The sequence below is a fragment of the Pelodiscus sinensis genome, chromosome 6, assembly GCF_052426305.1.
Source record: "Pelodiscus sinensis isolate ZL-2025 chromosome 6, ASM5242630v1, whole genome shotgun sequence".
Classification (NCBI taxonomy): Eukaryota; Metazoa; Chordata; order Testudines; family Trionychidae; genus Pelodiscus; species Pelodiscus sinensis.
The window spans coordinates 98,597,843-98,617,683 of NC_143057.1; the positions used below are offsets into that span (position 1 = coordinate 98,597,843).

The 19,841-nt window shown below is 41.9% G+C and overlaps 1 protein-coding gene and 1 long non-coding RNA gene across 3 annotated transcripts in view; one reads left to right on the top strand and one right to left on the bottom strand.

Annotated features, from left to right (window-relative positions):
• LOC102462652 (chondroitin sulfate proteoglycan 4-like) overlaps positions 1-8,039 on the top strand; it is a 69,271-nt gene extending 61,232 nt beyond the window's left edge. The window contains exons 9-10 of the mRNA XM_075932467.2: positions 1,925-2,108; positions 2,889-8,039. Of these exons, the coding sequence (XP_075788582.2) occupies positions 1,925-2,108; positions 2,889-4,927 (2,223 nt within the window). The 3' untranslated portion in view covers positions 4,928-8,039. The remainder of the gene's footprint in view (positions 1-1,924; positions 2,109-2,888) is intronic.
• The window catches only part of LOC142829953 (uncharacterized), a 51,124-nt gene extending 31,856 nt beyond the window's left edge, over positions 1-19,268 (bottom strand). Inside the window, exon 1 of one of the 2 annotated variants that reach the window (XR_012904914.2) lies at positions 19,106-19,249. This is a non-coding gene — a long non-coding RNA (uncharacterized LOC142829953). Of the gene's footprint in view, positions 1-19,105 lie in introns of both variants that reach the window. The other variant, XR_012904912.2, reaches the window with a different exon arrangement.
• Between the last annotated feature and the right edge of the window lie 573 nt (positions 19,269-19,841).

A 19,841-nucleotide genomic window follows, 5' to 3' on the forward strand; every position in this document is an offset into this window, starting at 1 on the left:
TGACAAGATTATGGGTATTATCCATGAGATTCTGACCAGATTCCAGTGCAGGAAATTGCTTTTTGTAGACCAGAAATTCAGTGGAAAATGTATTGTTCGTTTCTTGCCTTGACTGATACTTAGTGGTTTTGCTGTGTGCTATTGAATAGATATGCATTCCCAGGGACAGATGAACTTCAGTGGTGGGAGGAGTGGTATGTGTGTGTTTGTACATGTGTGTATCATTTGAACAAAAAAAAAGTGTTGATGAGAAAAATGGCAGGCAAAATATTGTATGTAAGTATGTTTATGTCTCTCAAGATATACTACTGGACTCTCACGCCTGAGTTTTAGCTCCTTGTCATGTGGCTGGCAGAATTCTATGAACTCTTAAGTTTATTGATCCTTAAAGATACCAATACTAGGATAGAATGTGAGGTATGTTCCCTGCAGACTGTTGCATGCTGCTCCCTGCTGAGTATACAAGTTGCCCACCAAGGATTCTAGTCAGCTCCTTATGGTGCATAGTTGGTGAATGAGCTGCCCTAGAGAGAGCATGACTTAGTAGTCACCAAACTAGCTCCTTCGGCTCCCAGCAGTGCCTTACTAGGTATCTTTTATTGTCTTACCTTTTTGAGGGTCTTCTGTACCACTTCTGCTACTCTCAAAGGGAAGCAAATTTATGAGCTTAAGGAGTTTTGCCAGTCTGGCACTAATGACTTGAAGGCTACGTCTACACTGGCCCCTTTTACGAAAGGGGCATGCTAATTTTAAACTTCGGAATAGGGAAATCCGCGGGGGATTTAAATATCCCCCGCGGGATTTAAATAAAGATGTCCGCCGCTTTTTTCCGGCTTGGGGAAAAGCCGGAAAAAAGCGTCTAGACTGGCCCGATCCTCCGGAATAAAGCCCTTTTCCGGAGGATCTCTTATTCCTACTTCAAAGTTTGCACAGATTATGTATTCAGAGAAGTGGAACTATAAGGAAATTTCCCCTCATACACTATGTATACAATCATTAAACATTGTCATGGACATTTTGTTCTGCTTCAGACTGTTGTCAAAGTGAGACAGGACTCACTCAGATTTGTCAGACCGCTCTGTTTATTAGCAAAGCCACTCTGCTAATTCATCCAGAAAAATGTGAGTACCCCACAAGGTTCAAACTCCATGATTTATACAGTCAAAAGAAAGCCAAGTTAACAGGATTAAAAAGAGGGGCAAAACTTCACATGATTAGTGTGAGGCTAGTCAAGTATCTTCATTTCCACATCAAGCACACAGCAATCTCCTGTCCATATCTCCCTGGTTATCTCTATTGCTTTGTGCCTAACACCTAATGTTCCTTTTCCTATTAACTCAGGCCCACCTGGCTAGCACTCTGATCTGCATACCTACAAACAACATTAACATACTTTTCTTCTTCCTGTTAAAAGACAAACAGTATTCCTTCAACTTATTCAATTATTACAGCACAATTCATCTTTCTCTTAGGCTGTGTCTAGACTGCAGGGTTTTTTCGAAAAAACTTCACCTGCGTCTAGACTACAGCCGCATTCTTTCAAAATTAAATCGAAAGAATGTGGCTTTTCTTTCGACAGCGGTACTCCTCATTTCACGAGGAAGAACGCCTTTTTTCGAAAGTGCTCTTTCGAAAAAAGGCGTTCTTGAATGCAAACAGGGCTTTTTCGAAAGAGAGCATCCAGACTGCCTGGGTGCTCTGTTTCGAAAAAGCGGCTCACTTTTTCGAAAGAAGAGATTGCAGTCTAGATGCTCTTTTTTGAAAGAAGTTTTTTCTAAAGTATCTTTCGAAAGTATCTTCGGAAAAAGCCTCTTTCGAAAGAGGTTTGCAGTCTAGACGTAGCCTTACAGTATAATTCTTTCTACTTTCTCATTGTTGTGCTTTTGATTATTCTCCAAGTGGCTGATTCCTCTATTTTGGACAGGTGGATGAAAGCCTGATCCTCTATGAGCACACACATAATGAGGATGTTGGCTGGAGTGCAGAAGATTCCTTTACATTTACAGTCTCCTCTCCACCAGCAACTCTGGATCTCCAAGTGTTTCCCATTGCCATTTCATATGAAATTAACAGACATGATCAAAATAGTCGTCTGCTTGCAAATACAGGTAAGGTTACTGTGCACTTTGAGCCTCCTAATATTTATGATCACATGTGGGATCCAGTGAGCAAATTAGAAAACTTGAGAGAAACTTTTCCTCGTAACAAGTGACTAAAATATTTATAGCATAGACTGCAGTGTAGATAATATTTTGCAAATGATTTCCAGTTGTTTCAGTAAACATTTAATGAGACACTGGCCAAAATGTAGTTAAGCCCCAAATGTAGGTTTGCAAACCATAAAGGTTTTTGAGTTTATCATTTACAGAAAGGTTTTTATGAATTAATTCTTCTGTATGCTATTTCTGATGCCTGGACAGAAGACTGGCCTGGGATATTAAAATTCACTAACTCCTTACAAAAAGGAGTCCTTAAAATATTAAAGCACTTTAGAAATTCAGTATATTTATTTGTTCCTCTTTAATGTTGTGGCTGCAATTCTCCTTTTTTGTTGCAATGATGTAGTAGTAATTTCTAGAGATAATAATAGAGTGCCTACTGTAGCTGTCGGGTATTGTTATATCTTTAATCCAGCACCCACCCCTCAGTTAAGAAATGTATCCTCTGACTTTTAAATCTCTACTTTTTAAAAAACTGTGGTAATATATTTCCAGCTATGACAGACGGTAATGTAAATATAGCAGGAAAGCATTTGAAACAGTGACTCCACATTGCTCTTTCCTGCATACCATTTGTATCACTGCTGCACATGTACATCTTATTTCTGAAACATGGCTATGATTATGACCAAGCAATAATTTTTAAATCGTTCTTTTTCTTTCTGCAAGGTGCTATTGTCCAGGAAGGAGGTGAAATCCTAATCAACAAAACAAATTTAGATGCTTCAAATCTATTGGTTAAGTTACCTAAGGTGCAACGTTCTATATATGAAGTCTGGTATCAAGTCATATCTTTACCTCTGCATGGCATAATATTGGTTGGAGAAAGAAATATTACCAAAGAAAAGCCTAACTTCTCACAGTACATACTTAACAAATTTGGAATCGTTTATATACATGATGACTCTGAATCACTTGCTGATCATTTCACTTTTGCTGTTTGGTTAAACTTGAAGAGCAAATCTGCAAGAAAGCCTGATACCGATGTTCTGGAAGAGATGTTTAATATTACCATTGTTCCAGTGAATGACCAAGTTCCAGAGTTGAAGACTAAAGGGCTAAGCTTGAAACTTCTGCAAGGAGATATATCAGTAATAGGACCAGAAAATCTGAAGGTTGAAGATTTGGACAACAGTCCAGGAGAGATCAAATACACCATTATTAGCAAGCCCACCAATGGCTATTTAGCAATGGAAAGCAATCTCAGCACATCCATACAAGATTTCACACAAGCTGATGTTGATAGTGGCAGAATTTGGTTTGTACAAGATGGAAGCTCACCCTCTGGGGTTTTTTATTTTAGTGTGACTGATGGCAAACATCGCCCATTATACAAACTTTTCAACCTTGAAGTCACACCAATCTCTCTCAACCTCGTCAACCTTACTGATGTGGTACTTCCACAGGGTCAGAACTCTGTCATGATTACTAATGCACAACTGTCAGCTACAACAAATGGAAAAAGTACCGATATTAGTTATGTAATAACAGTACCCTTCAAATATGGTCACTTACTGATTGGAAACGAGCAAGTTACTAAGTTTGAGCAGGCAGATTTACACGCAGGAAGACTGTCTTATTTTATGACAAATTTCAGTGCATCCTGGGATATATTGGAGTTTATGTTATTCACCTCAGAAAGTAATCTTACAGGACAGGTACTCAATATCACAGTAGGGCCTTTGGTGAAAGTTGCATCTGACCTGAAAATTCCAAACAGCGTCGCTTATAAATTAAGGACCAAGGACCTGGATGCTACAGAATTAGCTAGTTTGACAAATAGCAATCCCAGATTTGAAGTGATAGTGCCCCCAGCTCATGGGAAAATTGTAAGAAGAAGGTTGATCAATGATTCTTCGTTTGTAGGAATTAATTTGTTCACACAAAACGACATTGACAGAGGAGTTGTACTGGTTTATATAGATGCTAATCTGACAGGTATTGATATGTTAAACGACTCATTCACATTCATACTCAGGGCTGATGAAGTGCAGCCTGCTGTAGGCTATTTTCACTATGTCATAGTGCCATATGATCCTTTACTTGTGCAGGTTTTTACTAGTCAAGTGCCTTTCTTTACCCACACTGATACTTTAAAAATTCATACTACTTCCAAGGAAGAACCACCAGGTGAGGGACATATGGAAGCACTGGAAAAGACTGTACAGATCAGGTGGCAAAACCAAAATCGCTGGGGAAATCAAAATGAGGAAGATTCATTGCTTAATGGGGAACCTGTCGAGAGTAGGTCTGCAAGAACTGAGACCACAGTGAAAGCAAATGCTCAAAGTCCCAGAGTGCAGCCAAGAGAAACTAGCAACCCTTTGTCCATCATTATCCCACTTGCATCCGTGGCATTTTTACTCATTGTCGCTGTTATTTCTGTGTGTTTTTTTCTAATGTGTCATAAAACAGAAAAGGCAAAAACTCTTATAAAAAATCAAACACAAACAGTTCCCAACACTCCAGGTCTCAGTCCAGAACGGAGCCTGACTGTACCCATGGTCACGGTGACACGTCTTCCAAAAGGGGCTGAAAACTACATAGACACCCCATTTTTGGCAGTAAGATGTGAACAGCTACTTTCCACGCCAGTTGCTCCAGCTGAAAAAAATGCTCTGCAAAACTGGTTGAACCTGGACCCTGAAATGCTCCAGCACTGTCGAAAAACAAACCCAACTTTGAAGCACAACCAATATTGGGTATAGAGTGTGGCCATTTTGGTCATGTGGATCAGTGTGTGGTTTTTTTTTAAAGTATATAATGTTGACATTTCATCATTCTTTATTATAATTATTTATTATGGGTCAGATTCCGTTTTCTTTACTTTGAGCATGATCCAAACCTCAAAGAAGGCAATGTGCTAATTCCTATTGACTTCATGGAACTTTAGATACCTAAGTTGTTACATAGACAGATTACCCACTGACATCAGTGCCTTTTCTATCCTTGCATATTTTAAATTAACTCAGTATTTGAAGTATGTTTTATTTCCCTGGAAAGGGATAAGGCATCATAAACATTTTTAGTGCCATTTACTGTATATTTGTATACAATATCACTTTTTAAATAATCAAATTTGATACAGATAATTTGTATCTTGTCTGCGCCAGCCTACTTCAAAGAAAATGCAACTGTTTTCTTAAATAATTGCCAAGGTACTAATCTCAGGAACGTCAGTTAAGACTGAATGCTGTTCAAAGACCAGTGCTAAAGCAACAAAGCCGTGATTATTTTGACAAGTATTCAGTAAGGTTACTGGGCTGGAAGCCTAGGATTCTTTTCCACAAGGATACTACAGGAGTGATAGATACACTTATTGCTGAGAGCTTTGGTTCTCTCCATCACTTATTTTTAAACTCTCGCCACAAAGGTCTGCTGAATGTCATAATGCATGTCTGACCTCTAATCCACGTGGCAAAAAACTATCAGACAGCCTGTCTACAGCATTATCTTTAAGCTCTGGGTTTTCTCTGCAGAAACATCAAATTTCCTACTGCTGTCTAAGGGATTTATTCTGTACCCAGTAACAGAAGTTCTGCTGTGTTAGTCAGTGAAGCCAATGTAAGGGACAGCGGAATTTAGTTCTGTACTGTACAATAGAATTTGTTGCTAAACTACTGAGAAAAATAAGTGTGTGAAGTTGAGAATACGAATATACTAAGGAATAGTTTCATAATGCATTGTTATCAAGGAACTCTGATCCTTTGTGGCTGAAACACTATGGGTATGTCTACACTTGCGCCCTAGTTCCAACTAGGGATGCAAATGCAGGCGTTCGAAATAGTCAATGAAGCGGGGATTTAAATATCCCGCGCTTCATTAGCATGATCTCGCCGGCGCATTATTCTGAATGCCAGTTGTTTCAGAAGTGAAAGTGCATGCCAGGACGCGCTAATTCGAACCAAACCCCTTGGTTCAAACTAACGTTACTCCTCATTTTTTACTCCAGTTTAACTCTGTTGATAAAATATGCAGTAATTTCTCTTTAAGGGGAATATTTTTATTTCCATAAAAGCCCTTGCAAAGCCAATGATTTACAATTCAGTTTTAAGGTCATCCAGTGATGACAAGTGGCAAAACTTCCATTGACTTCAAAAAGGGAAGAACTACCTGAACCTGAAGATAATTTTATTGAGATTTTAACTGGTCTCATTATTATCACTTGATCTGTTTTTTAAATTTTATTTAAAAAGATGCATTTTTGAACTTCTAACCCAGCTTTGATGTGGTGATAATGATGTACCTAGTGTGTACTCAGCACAATGTTTTCCCCCCACACCTCCATTGCCTCTGTATCAGAGGCAGCGGGGGCGGGGAGGGGGAGCAAGAGCTGGTGCTGGGGGGAGCCCTCAGCACTGTCTCCAGAGTGCGGGGATGGAGGGTGCAGGGAGGTAGAGCCCCAGTAGTAAGATGCACTTATTACGTGCAAAGTGCAGAGCTGCAACGGGCGCCCCCTTTATCTGCTAATCAAGTAGTTGATGGAAATTCCATGGACTACTCAATTAGTCCATTAACCAAAAGGTAACATCTCTATGTAATTTCACATTCAAATACTACCATTCATACTTTAACATCTAGAACTGTAGCTGTGTAAACTTTCTCATTGCCATTTCCTTTGCAACACAGTGAACTGTTTTGCCATAAGCTCTATTCCCCCATTTATTTGTTCCATTTAGATTAAATTCATCCCAGTGCAGAAAGCCTTGCCAAGGCCTTGGTTACCACTATCCCCAGAGGGCCAAATTACAGGCAGGAATGTTGTGAAATGGAAAGGTATCAGGAGCTTTCCTAATCTCTTGCCTCTCCCAGCCACAGACAGCCATGTGTCATATGGCACAGTGGTCCCAGAAGGTACACAACAGCTCTGCCACAACAGCATACAAAGCTTAGGGCCAAATCCTTAGCTGGTGAAGTCAGTGGTGCTACCCCAGTTCAGACCAGCTAATGATCTGGTCCTTAGGTCAAGTATTTCATTATTAAAATGTGTTTTACTTAGGGCCTAACCCGGTAGTCCTTGTACAGGCACAATTTCCACTGAGTCCATAATGATAATCTGAGTATGTTCTGAATAAGAATTACAGAATTAAACATTGGTCACCTATGGATTATTGTTGTGACTTCAGAAACCAATATTTTACAGGCCAGTGTCTGATGTGTTGTTTTTACTTTTCCAGTAAGTATCTTTTTTTTGTAAAAGTGGGATTTTTAAATTATCCTTTCATTCCTGAATACGTTTCAAAATGGCAGCATTAGTGTGTGATAAGATTTGTAAGAGCAGCGAAGAATTCAGTTCTATGCATTACAACATGTGCTGAACAGGAATACATCACTGTATACCGCTACAAATAAAATCCTGTTTTTTAAGTTTTGTGATATTCTTCTTTTAATATATTTAGTTGGAAAACACATAAGCTTTTCCACACAAAATGAGATCACTGATACATCTGAACTGGTGTTCTGCTTCTAATAGTGGTCGGAACTTGATGCTAAGAAGACAAATGGGAATTTTATCCCACCACTCACCTACTCATTCTGAATTATTTAGCAAATATGTGTCTCATCCTTTGTTCTGTTGTCTGTTTGATCTTTTAAAGCAGGGGTGGCCAACCCATTCTGGGCAAAGAGCCAGGATAGCAGTGGATCCAGCGCAAAGAGCTGGGGCAAATTGTGGAGCAAAAAAAAAGACAGTCCCTTTAAAAGGAGCCCCTAGCTGAGCAAAAAAACTGTGCTTTTAAATGTGTTTTGAGGCTTTTTGGCCACAGGAGGCTCCCACCGCCATCTTTAATTCTGCATCTTTCATGGCCGCGCAGAACAGCTCCCCTGCTCAGGTCAGCACAGGGAGCCGGGAGGAGAGGGCTGTTTTTGGGGGGAACTGGGGTGGCATATGAGTAATGGCGGGGGGGGGGGGGGCTTCACAAGCCGCACCCAGGGGAGGGGGGCTTCACGAGCCGCACCCAGGGGAGGGGGGGTGAAGAGCCGCATGCGGCTCGCAAGCCTTGGGTTGGCCATAGCGGTTTTAAAGTGTAAATCATTTTGGGCTCGTCTACACTGGCCCCTTTTCCGGAAGGGGCATGTTAATTTCACCTATCGTAGTAGGGAAATCCGCGGGGGATTTAAATATCCCCCGCGGCATTTAAATAAAAATGTCCGCCGCTTTTTTCCGGCTTTTAAAAAAGCCGGAAAAGAGCGTCTACACTGGCCCCGATCCTCCGGAAAAAGCGCCCTTTTCCGGAGGCTCTTATTCCTATTTCAAAGGAAGGAATAAGAGCCTCCAGAAAAGGGCGCTTTTTCCGGAGGATCGGGGCCAGTGTAGACGCTCTTTTCCGGCTTTTTTAAAAGCCGGAAAAAAGCGGCGGACATTTTTATTTAAATGCCGCGGGGGATATTTAAATCCCCCGCGGATTTCCCTACTACGATAGGTGAAATTAACATGCCCCTTCCGGAAAAGGGGCCAGTGTAGACGTAGCCTTTATGTTTAGTAAACTGGAAGATCTATCTAAAACATGTTGCTCCTTTTAGTTATGAGGCCTTTGTTCTTTTCATCTTGTGAAAATTAATAAGAGCAACATGAAACTAGTAACTGATTTCTGCAGCAAGTTAATGCTGGTTTAGCTCTCTTGCTAAGGTCAAACTCAATCGTGAGACTGGTGCAATACCCTAAAATTCAAACTTCCTTCTCCTCCTCCTCTCATCCAGCATTTTTTCAAATCTATGCTGTTTTTGTTTGAAGTGTAATCAGTGAATATTTTTAAATGTGGCGAAAATAATTGTTTTGGCAAATGCAATGGAAACTCAGTTAATTTATCTTAAACTTGATTCAAAGTAAAATGTAATGTTCAGTTTCTGCCAGAGCTGCATATCTGACATTCAATCCCAGCACTAAGTTGTTCTTTCTTTGTAATTTGTGAAATCTCTGACTTGAAAGATGTTCATAAAAAGGTTCTGTGGTGGAGCCTTCACTTCAACATGCTCATTTCCTCCCATTTCTAGACTTCCTTCTTGGTTGCCTAGTGCTACCATGCATCTATTGAAACCACTACTTATTGATTAAGTTGTTTGTTTGCAGGCTGAGGTTTTAGCTGAGTAACATTTTCTTGGCCTCACGGTGAGAGAGGCATTAGATATCTTTTAGACTGGCTGGAAAAGAAGAGACTGAGCAGATTAAGTATTAAAATCAATTGTTATTGAATATCTTAGAACTGTTTGGATAGGAAACAAAAAAAAACCTAGATCTTAATTAAATACATAGCATATGATAAAATCCATGTACTGCATTTAATGTACTTTATTTTGCATAGTGGCTTTCATGTATAGTGCCACAAAATATTTCAAAACATAATTGCAAAAATTGTTAAAAATAACTACAGGGAGAGAGATGAGATATAATTCACCTAATAACCAGAATGGAATGGAAAGTCAGGATGGTAGAAAGGCTTTTTCAGCCAACAAAAGATGCTGACAAGGTTCCTACATCAACAGGCGATCCATGTAGAAGAGAGAGAGAGGCCCAGCTATAGACAAGCAGAAGGAGTGAGGAGGACAAGAAAGGCAAGTTCTGTGAGGCTGGCTGGACTCGGCTGGATCCAAGTTGATAAAAGTTTGTAAGAACAAGGAGAGCAATTTTGAACTGGATCCTGAAATTAGCGACGACTTGTTAAGGTTTGGGAGGCAAAGATGAAGAAATAACTCTTCTCTGTATATGTAAGAAACAGGCAGTAGTATTCTACATAGACTGGGCCTTGAAAATTGGCTATGTGCCAGAGAAAATGGAGTTGCAGGAAAGGAAGTGAGACCTTGTAGTTAAAGGGTATGTTTCTCTATGTAACTCTACGTCTGTAGCAGGAGATCAAAAAGGGAAGATTCATTTGGCTGTAACAAACATTTCTACAGTTTTTTCCATTTACATGAGTTGCTGGCATGTAAATGGAGAGGGTACTTCTTGATGGGTAAATCACTGAAATCCTAACTTACTGCTGGGAATAACTGTTTCGTTTTCAGACTAACACTTGTTCAGTCAGTCTCAGATGAGTATCATATGATGTGATCCAAATGTTGCAACAACATTTTTTGTTGAATGAAAAAGTTAAGGTATATTGCTTTAAAAATAAATATTGCAAATGCCTTCAGTAGTTTAGTAAGGAAAGGTTAAATGTGAATTCACGTGGAGAGTTTTAACTCCCTGTGTTAACCACAATTTGAAAGGTTTTCATATTTAAACATGCTTGTTTATTTGCCAATATATTAAACCATTTATAATTTGGCTCTAGCAACCCTGATTCTTAGCAGCATCCACTCAGTGCGGCTAAGGATGAGGAGTAGTACAATCCCTGCGGACTGCTCTTATTTACCCCTTGCTTCTCAAAATCACCCTAAAGGACTAAGAAGAGCCAAAATGCAGAGGTAACCATTCTACTACCCCTTTGGACAACCCAAAGCAGAGCAGGCACCAGAATCTGGCCTGAAATGTCATGCTCTATTTCTGTATCTAAAACTGGTATCTATGGATATTTAAGATGTCCAACTAGCCCTCTTTTAATCATGCATATCAATTTCTAGTCTGTGTGAGATATGCAGTACTCCATAAAAATAAGTGAAGAGGTGGTGTTTCTACAAAGTTCAGGTGCAGTCATGAAATTATCAGAGTAGTTGTGTGACTAATTTCACTTCCATCCCATCATATATCTGACGACGACTACGGTTCATGAAAAATAAGAAAAATGAAATTCTATTGTTATTAAAATGATGATTCTATTGTTATTAAAATGTATTGCCTCTGTAAGTAGAATCCTACCAATTTCACAGCCATGAAAAAGACATCACAGCGTGAAATCTGATCTCCCGTTACGACTAGTCCACCCCAGTTAGGAAACTCCTACCTTCGTCTGGGCTGGGGTGGGGGGGGGACAGTACTTGTCCATCTCCTGCATTGTTGTTCTCAGGGAGCTCAGACCCATCTCCTCCTCTTGGAACCTCATATGACTGCAGGAAACGCTGTATTACTGCCTTCAGAATCCAGTTCTGAAGGTAGCACAAAAGTGAGGGTGGTAATTCTGTAACTCTCCCATCTCCATTTGGTTTGGGACACTCATATTTACAACACTGACATTTCAGATTTAAACGTCTGAAAAGGTGAAATTTACCAATTTTCAAATCTTAAGGCCCTGAAATTGACCATATTGGAGAGTGAAGTTGGTAGGGTCTTATCTATAAAAGTCTCTAGGAGGTGGACTTTTACAGGATTCAGGGTCCTAGATCCCAAGACCAAATCTGGGTGCCAATAGATTTATATATCTTCTGATGGGGAGAAAAAGAAAAATCATACTACTTTCAATAATGTATTTATAATCTGGCCTATTTAACTTTCTGGACACAAGTAAATCACCTGTAAAGACAAGCATATGTCACTTATTCAAATGGTTTCAATTGAATACTTACCTATGTGTCGCATTGATGTCATTTTGAGCCTATCGTTTGGAAATGTTCAAAGGAGCGAAGACTCCTACAGCTGAGAGCTAATTGGTATAGAATTATTAAGGTTCTAGTATCACTGCTGCTGATTTAAGTATTAGAAGAGGACCTCATAATGACACAAGTGTTTAAGTATGGATATAGGAGCCTAAATGTAAGCAATCCGTGTCAGTAAATCTGATGAGGCTATCAGTAAGCCCTACAAGAGGCTCCATTTCTCCTATGCAATACAGCCTAGAGTTCCTCATTCAGAGTTTAGTAAGGTTGTGACTTGAGAATAATATTGGTGAAATGTGTTCCCTAAGGAACTACACCTGGGAAATGAGAAGAGTCCAGCAGTGTTCTTTGTCTGACACCACTTTGGCTTTGTTAGCTGAATCTTTTAATGTAAACCACCCAAGTAAATCTTTAGCCAGCTCTTGTTGTGTAAGTAAAGCAAATTCTAGTCAATCACAGTGCAATGCTTTGAATCAACATTCTCGTAACTTCTTGTGTGGAATATTCAGGGGCTTTAAAATTTCTAAACAGAAGATATTATTTTACATTTTTAAATGGAACAGATACTGGCATATGTGTAGTTCAAATTGTGTAGCTAATTTTGAGCTATGGGTGCAGTGTAGATAAACTCTTATTGTTTTCAGTTGGTTAATTATGGAAGAGTGTGAGGGGGGGCAGTCAGCCTTTTTTAGAAAATATCTTGAGAAGAGTCCCTAACATAACATTGCTATAGTTAGTATTTTATTACATTATTTGTTTTATTTTATATTTGATTGTGTCCATAATATGTCAATTGCTGTAAAAAAAAAAAATAAAAGCTCAACACCTGCCCTGAAGAGCTTAGAATATGGAAAGTTAACCACATGGCAAAGCATGAGGAAAAGGAGACAAAACATAAGTAAAGTCAAGGTACTTTCATCTTTCTAGCTCATTTTTTTTAACTTAGATCCCCAAATGTCCTTAGCTTTTCTATTTTAATCTGATAGGTTCTTAAAAGGTTGAAGCAGTGATGCTGCTGCTGAAGATATGTTACGATGAACTCAAGCGTATTGATCCTGCACTAAGAGTAAAAATATATACTTACGTAGAAAAATATTAGTAAAATAAATAGTCACGATTTAAAAATCTTTTCAATATTATAAATCCCCAAATTAACAGTGAGCTCTTAATTTTAGCAAGGATCAGTTTTTAATATTTTTCCATTATTCCTTAATGCAAATTTAGCAATACAATTATTTTAGACTTCTTTGATACTTCAGTTGGCACACCAGTCCCTCAGAAATCTGTAGTTTAATTGGAGAGAGAATCAATTCCATACTGAGTATTTTTTCTAAATGATACATTTTATATACATCACTAATGAAAGCACTATATATTTTAATGTACATATTTTTAGCGGTGTACACGGTATACTTGGATTTTCTAGTGGATATAAAATGTTTTAAGTTCACTAATGCATAGGAAGACACTTCTGATCTGACCTTTAACTTACAAGTGTCAAAGACAAATGAACTCTTCCCCACAAGTTCACAAAAAATAAAGGTGTACTTGTGGTTTTTTCTGCAAAACACTGACAGCTCTCAATTGTGAAACTCACACTAGTCATTGCTCAGAAATCTGACTCATTAGATGGCCAGTGGCTTTTACAGGAAACATCAGCTCTAGTTCAGTATTTCCTTCAACAGAATATGACACTATAGGAATGATAATTAGCCTTTTCACAAGTGAAACTAAGCATGCATCATTTACTAGGCTCACTAGTGTGACTTTCAGAAGGGTAGCCATGTTAGTCTGTAACTGAAAAAACTTTAAAAATAACAAATGATCCTGCAACACCTTAGTGACTAACAAAAATGTAGATAGTTCCATGAGCTTTCATGGGCACAGCCTACTTCTTCAGATGAATGGAGCAAGGGGTCCAGAGATACAAATAAATAGCAGAAAAAGAGGGAATGGGGAAAAAAAACTTGTCAATTAAACTGTCCATGCTAAATGAGGCTAATAGAGTGGGCTGTAAGTGCCCGACATTTAGCTTTTTGATATCATTCAGTTAGGCGTTGAATATAATAACCATCCAGTTCTGGGCACCACATTTGAAGAAATGTGGAGAAATTGGAGACGGTCCAGAGACGAGCAACAAGAATGATTAAAGGTCTCGAGAACATGACCTATGGAGGAAGACTAAAAGAATTGGGCTTGTTTAGTTTGGAAAGGAGAAGACTGAGGGGGAACATGATAGTAGTTTTCAGGTATCTAAAAGGGTGTCACAAGAAGGAGGGAGACAAATAATTGTTCTCCTTGGACTCTGAGGATAGGACAAAAAGCAGTGGGCTTAAACGGCAGCAAGGGAGATTTAGGTTGAATATTAGGAAAAACTTCCTAACTGTCAGGCTGGTTAAACACTGGAATAAGTTGCCTAGGGAAGTTGTGGAATCTCCATCGTTGGAGATATGTAAGAGTGGGTTAGATAGACATCTATCAGGTATGGTCTAGACAGTACTGGGTCCTGCCATAAGGGCAGGGGCCTGGACTCGATGACCTCTTGAGGTTCCTTCCAGTTCTAGTGTTCTATGAAGCAGTTCTAAACTGCTCTGCAGATTATACTAAACTGCTCAAGATAGTTAAGACCAAAGCAGACTTTTGAAGAACTTCTAAAAGATCTCACCAAACTAAGTGAGCAACAAAATGGCAAATGACATTTAATGTGGATAAATGTAAAGTAATGCACATGGGAAAAAATAACCCCACTATACATACAATATGATGGGGACTAATTTAGCTACAACTAATTAGGAAAGAGATCTTGGAGTCATTGCGGATAGTTCTCCGAAGACGTCCAACAGTGTGCAGCAGCAGTCAAAAAAGAAAACAGGATGTTAGGAATCATTAAAGAAGGGATAGAGCAGTGGTCCTCAACCATGGCGCCCACTGGGGCATTTATGTGCACCTGCCGCATGATCTGGGCCAGTCCCTCCCCCCCCCCCCCGGCGCACGGTACATGAGCGGTGCTGACCCCAGGTGCATGGCACATGGGCGGCCCCTGCCTCATGGCGCATGCGCGGCCTCGCCCCGGACGCATGGTGTGTGAGTGGCCCGCCCCCGAGCGCCTGGCGCATGAGTGGCCCAGCAGCCCCAAAAGGTTGGGGACCACTGGGATAGAAAATAAGACAGAAAATGTCTTATCGCCCTTACATAAATCCATGGTACTCCCACATCTTGAATAATGCATACAGATATGGTCTCCTCATGTCAAAAAAGTTATACTGGCATTAGAAAAGGTTCAGAGAAGAGCAAATGATTAAGAGTTTGGAACCAGTCCCTTATGAGAAGAGATTAAAGAGACTAGGACTTTTCAGCTTGAAAAAGAGGAGCCTAAGGGGGGGGGGGATATGATAGAGGTTTATAAAATCATGAGTGGTGTGGAGAAAGTGAATAAGGAAAAGTTATTTACTCGTTTTCATAATATAAGAACTAGGGACCACCAAATGAAATTAATCAGCAGCAGGTTTAAAACAAAAGAAATTTCTTCTTCACACAGCGCACAGTCAACTGTGGAACTCCTTGCCTGACGAGATTATGAAGGCTATGACTATAACGGGGTTTAAAAGAGAATTAGATAACGTTAAGTCTATTAATGGCTATTAGCCAGGATGGGTAAGGAATGGTGTCCCTTGCCTCTGTTTGTCAGAGGGTGGAGATGGATGGCAGGAGAGAGATCGCTGTTCAGTTCACTCCTTCTGGGGCACCTGGCATTGGCCACTGTCAGCAGACAGGATACTGGGCTGGATGGACCTTTGGTCTGACCCAATATGGCCATTCTTATGTTTTTATGATTCTATGATTCTTGTCTTTGTTCAGTCCTTAGTTAAATGTGTCAAATTTCCGTGTGAAGGCAAGTTTCACACTTTCTCTCTCTTGCTGGTTTCTGAAATTGCTTTGTAAGAAGACAATCACTTTTAGATTCATTAATGAGTGTCCGGACAAGTTAAAATGTCCCCCAACAGGTTTCTCTGTGTTACCATTTTGAATATCTGATTTGTGTCCATTAATCTTTTGTTGTAGAGGCTGTCCAGTCTAGCCATTATACATGGCAGAGGGGCATTACTGGTACTTGATGGCATAGATCACATTAGTGAAAGTGCAGTTGTATGAGCCTCTGATGTGGTGGCTTATGTGTTTAGGTCCTGTGATGAAGTCACTTGTATAGATGTATGGACAGAATTGGCATCGGGGTTGATTGCAGAGGTAGGTTTCTGGATGAGTATAATGGAGGTATGCTGCATAGTTGTTGGAAAGATTTTGTTTGAGATAAGGGATTGTGTATAGGCGAGGATTGGCCTGTCCCCCAAGTTCTGTGAGAATGCGGGATCATTTTCCAGGATAGGGTGTAGATTGTTAATGATGCGCTGGAGGGGTTTAAGTTGGGGCCTGTAGCTGATGACCAGTGGTGTTCTGTTGTTTTGTTTGTTGGGCCTATCTTGAAGAAGCTGATATCTGGGTACTCATCTGGCTCTGATAATCTGTTTTTTCACTTCCCCTAGTGAGTATTTAAGTTTTAAGAATGTCTGATAGAGATCCTGTAGGTGTTTGTTTCTGTCTGTGGGACTGGAGCAAATCTGGTTGTATCTTTGGGCCTGGCTTTAAACAATTGATTGGAAAAATGTGTCTTGAATGGAAGCTAGAGGCATATAGGTAAGTGTAACAGTTGGTAGGTTTCCAGTATAAGGTGGTGGAGATGTGGCCATCATTTAATTGTACTGTAGTGTTAAGGAAGTGGATCTCTTGTGTGGATTAGTCCAGGCTAAGATTGATGATGGGGTTGAAGTTGTTGAAATCCCTGTGGAATTCTTCAAGGGTCTTCGTCCCTTGGGTCCATATGATAAAGATGTCTTCAATGTAGGGTAAGCGTGGGCTGGGGGAGAGAACTGAGGAAACGCTGTTCAAGGTCAGCTGAAAAGATGTTGGCATATTGTGGGTTCATGCAGGTGCCCATAGTTGTGCCACTGACTTGGAGATATAAATCATCCCCGAATTGGAAATAGTTGTGGGTGGGGACAAAACAGTTTAACTATGGGCAGGCTTTGAGGGTGAAATTACAGGTGCAGTGTAAACCTCTTTGTAACATGCCAATACAAAATGAAAACGGTTCATAAATCATGTTCTTTCAGCAACACTATTAATGTGTAAACAGTTGACACCTACAGTTTTTCTGCAAATACTCTAATAAAGGGAAAATACATGCTGTGAAATAGTTACTTTTTAGAGAGTTTAAGGTCAGTGTAGCCAGGTCGTCCTTCAGGGGTCACAGGGCACCCCCAGTTCGTGGGCCCTTGCCCCAGTACGCCCTGCGCTGCCCCTGCTCCCGGCCTCTACCTCTCCGTTCCCACGGTCCACCCTTTGCTGCCGGCTCCCACCGAGTCTGCTGCCCCGCTGGCCACTCTGGTCGTAGCCCGGATCTCGGGGCCCGTCGTCCCCAACTGTCCGTCCGTCGACTGCCACCAACCCGGGATCGCTCCACTCCGTCCCGCTCCTCACCGGACCGGCCATCCGCGTCGAGTGCCTGGATTTTGGATCTTGGCACCACACTGCCTCCAGCGGGGTCCCTCTCGTATCCTGCGGAGGAGGCTGAGAGCAGAATCTCCCCGGGCCTCCACCCTCTCGTGCCCCTCCCTCCGCCCTTTTGAATTCCCCGCTCGGCGTCCTGTCGGTCCCCACCTCTCCTTGGGCCGCCCACGGGCTCCTGGGCCCTAGTGCCCGCCGGCTATCGCCCGGGCCGTCCTGCGCTTGCGCGCCGACCGTGCCGGTTTCCCCCGGCTCTGCAGCCTTAGCCTCTGCGCCGCCGGACTCCCGGCGCCAGCTGATCGACCGTGCAGGGCACGGGGCCTCAGCTCCCGAGGCCAGGAGTGCGGGGGTGAGGCCCCCCGTCACAGTCAGAAGGGATCATTAGTTCAATTAGCCTGACTTTTTGTAAATTAGACGTCACTACGTGTCACCCAGTTACCCTATACTGAGCCCTAAGACTTCAGTTAGACCAATGCATTTTAGTGTCAGGAGACTAGATGGCATGCCACAGACAGAAATGGAGCAGCCCAGATGCCAGGACTGGAGGCAGAAAATTAATCAGGTGAAAGAGAGGCAGGTGACCCATGCCCCAAGCTGCTGAGGAAGGCAATTCCTCTTACCTCTGGAACAAGGTCATTGCCAGTCTGATGGGAGTGTGGGGAATTAATTCTTAATGCCAAGCAGTATGACCTGAGTGTACTGAGAAGAGGCTGTTTTATTACAGCAGTTCTGGGTTCTAATCACAACTGCAACTGTGTTGAGCTTGGAGCAAATTATTTAGGGTAGATTTTTGAAGACTGTGTCAAACTGAGATATGTGATGGTGGGGGAGGGGGAGAAAGGTTGCCAGTTTTCATAGGTTTGCTGAACCTACAACTCCCTTGTCTTCAATTGGAATTTTGCAACTCAGAACCTCTTGGAATGAGGCTAAAGTTCCCTCTCCCACCAAAAAACGATTACTTGAAATCTTAACTTTTCTTATCTCATAGTTTCCCTCCTCATACAGTTGTAAGGAGGCTTTATTTATTCATCTGTTTAAAGGTTTTTGAGATCTTCAGATGAAAAGGGAAATGGAATTTTCAGTATTATGTATTTTGGTGGGAAGGAGAGAGACCATAAGAAATAAATTGCCATTAACAGAGGGACATATGGATTGAAATAAAAACTACTGTATGAAAAGAAAAGCTTCCTAAGAGACCTCTGGTAAAAGTAAAGTGGAAGTAGATGCATAGGCTACAACCATATCTGTACTTCAGCATACCTGAGGGTATGGGCTACTCTGACCATACCCAGCCCTCATCAGCGGATTGATTCTTGTACATGTTGAGTACTCTGGCTCTGATTCAGAGAAGCACATAAGCACCTGTTTTACTTTAAGCACGTAACTCAGGCCAGGTCTACACTAAGACTATTCTCCAAAGTCATGGCTTCCTTTCCCTTTCCACCATCAAAGCTTTGCAAAATCTACTTTACTGTTTGTAAAGAAGTCACGCTATCCGTGCCTTTGGTGGGTTCCTGTCACCCATTTTTATTGCACCCATCGGATAGCCCAACACCCTTCAACATAGTCCCAGCCCCCAGCCCTTTAGTCCCAGAGTCCCTCTAGTTCCTGCTTTGGCCTGAACAGCCGGCCTCACAGAAGCGTTTTGCCCTGCCAGGCGGAGTAGGGGAGTTCAGGCCCGCCCTCCCTCCGAATCCCGGCCCAGGGCTCTTAAGGCAGGGACTACTGGTCCCTGCCTAGCGGATGGGGGTAGTGCCCCTAAACACATCCGCTCATGGGCTCCACGACCCTGCACTGGGCCGCTTCCTACTCGGTCCCTCTCAGGGACCAGTCCCCTCCGAGGGTCCGCGCCTCACCCTCGCTCTCTGGGGTCCACGTCGCCCAGTCCTCCTCTCCTCTCTCCCCCTTCAATGCTGTGCTGGACGCAGTTTTAAACCCCGTGCCGGCCTGGCTCCCTGGCGTCACCATGCCTGCGATGTCCGGCGGCCCCCCTCCCCCCATGACATCATATGTCCGTGCTGCGCTAGCCCCTTCTCCCAGGGCATTCTCCGGCGGCGCCCCTTGCTTCCCGCGGCGCCGGACCCTGGGCCCGCGGTCCGCCCCAGGGTTCCCGCGGTGGGCCAACTACCCGCCCCCCAGTGAGTCCTCCGGCTCTCGCCTCGGCCCCCCCGAGTGCGGGGCGGAAGCGCCCCATCACACTGTTCATACTGCTTTTCATTCCCCTCTTTGTTCTACCCAAGTAACACAACTAATTTCCCCATTTCTATTCTTTGCCTGCTTTTGCCTCTGAGCTTTCCCATATACCCAAATCCCAAATCAACTCTGCTGTGCCCTCTCCCCTCCCCAGCAGCCCCTTCAAGTGATGTCTTTCCAAGAGGTCCAGTAACACAATAGCCTCCTTATTTGGATTTTTTAAAATAAAAATACAATTAAAAAAATCCTGGAACAAGAGTTCTTGTAGTGAACCATTTCCTCCTTTCCCCTCCCCCTCTGCCTTAGTCTTGCTTCATGATCTTTTTACATTCTATTAGAATTGTAATAACTTTAGAGAGAGAAAATACTCTTGCCCAGGGTAGATTCCTGTAATACATT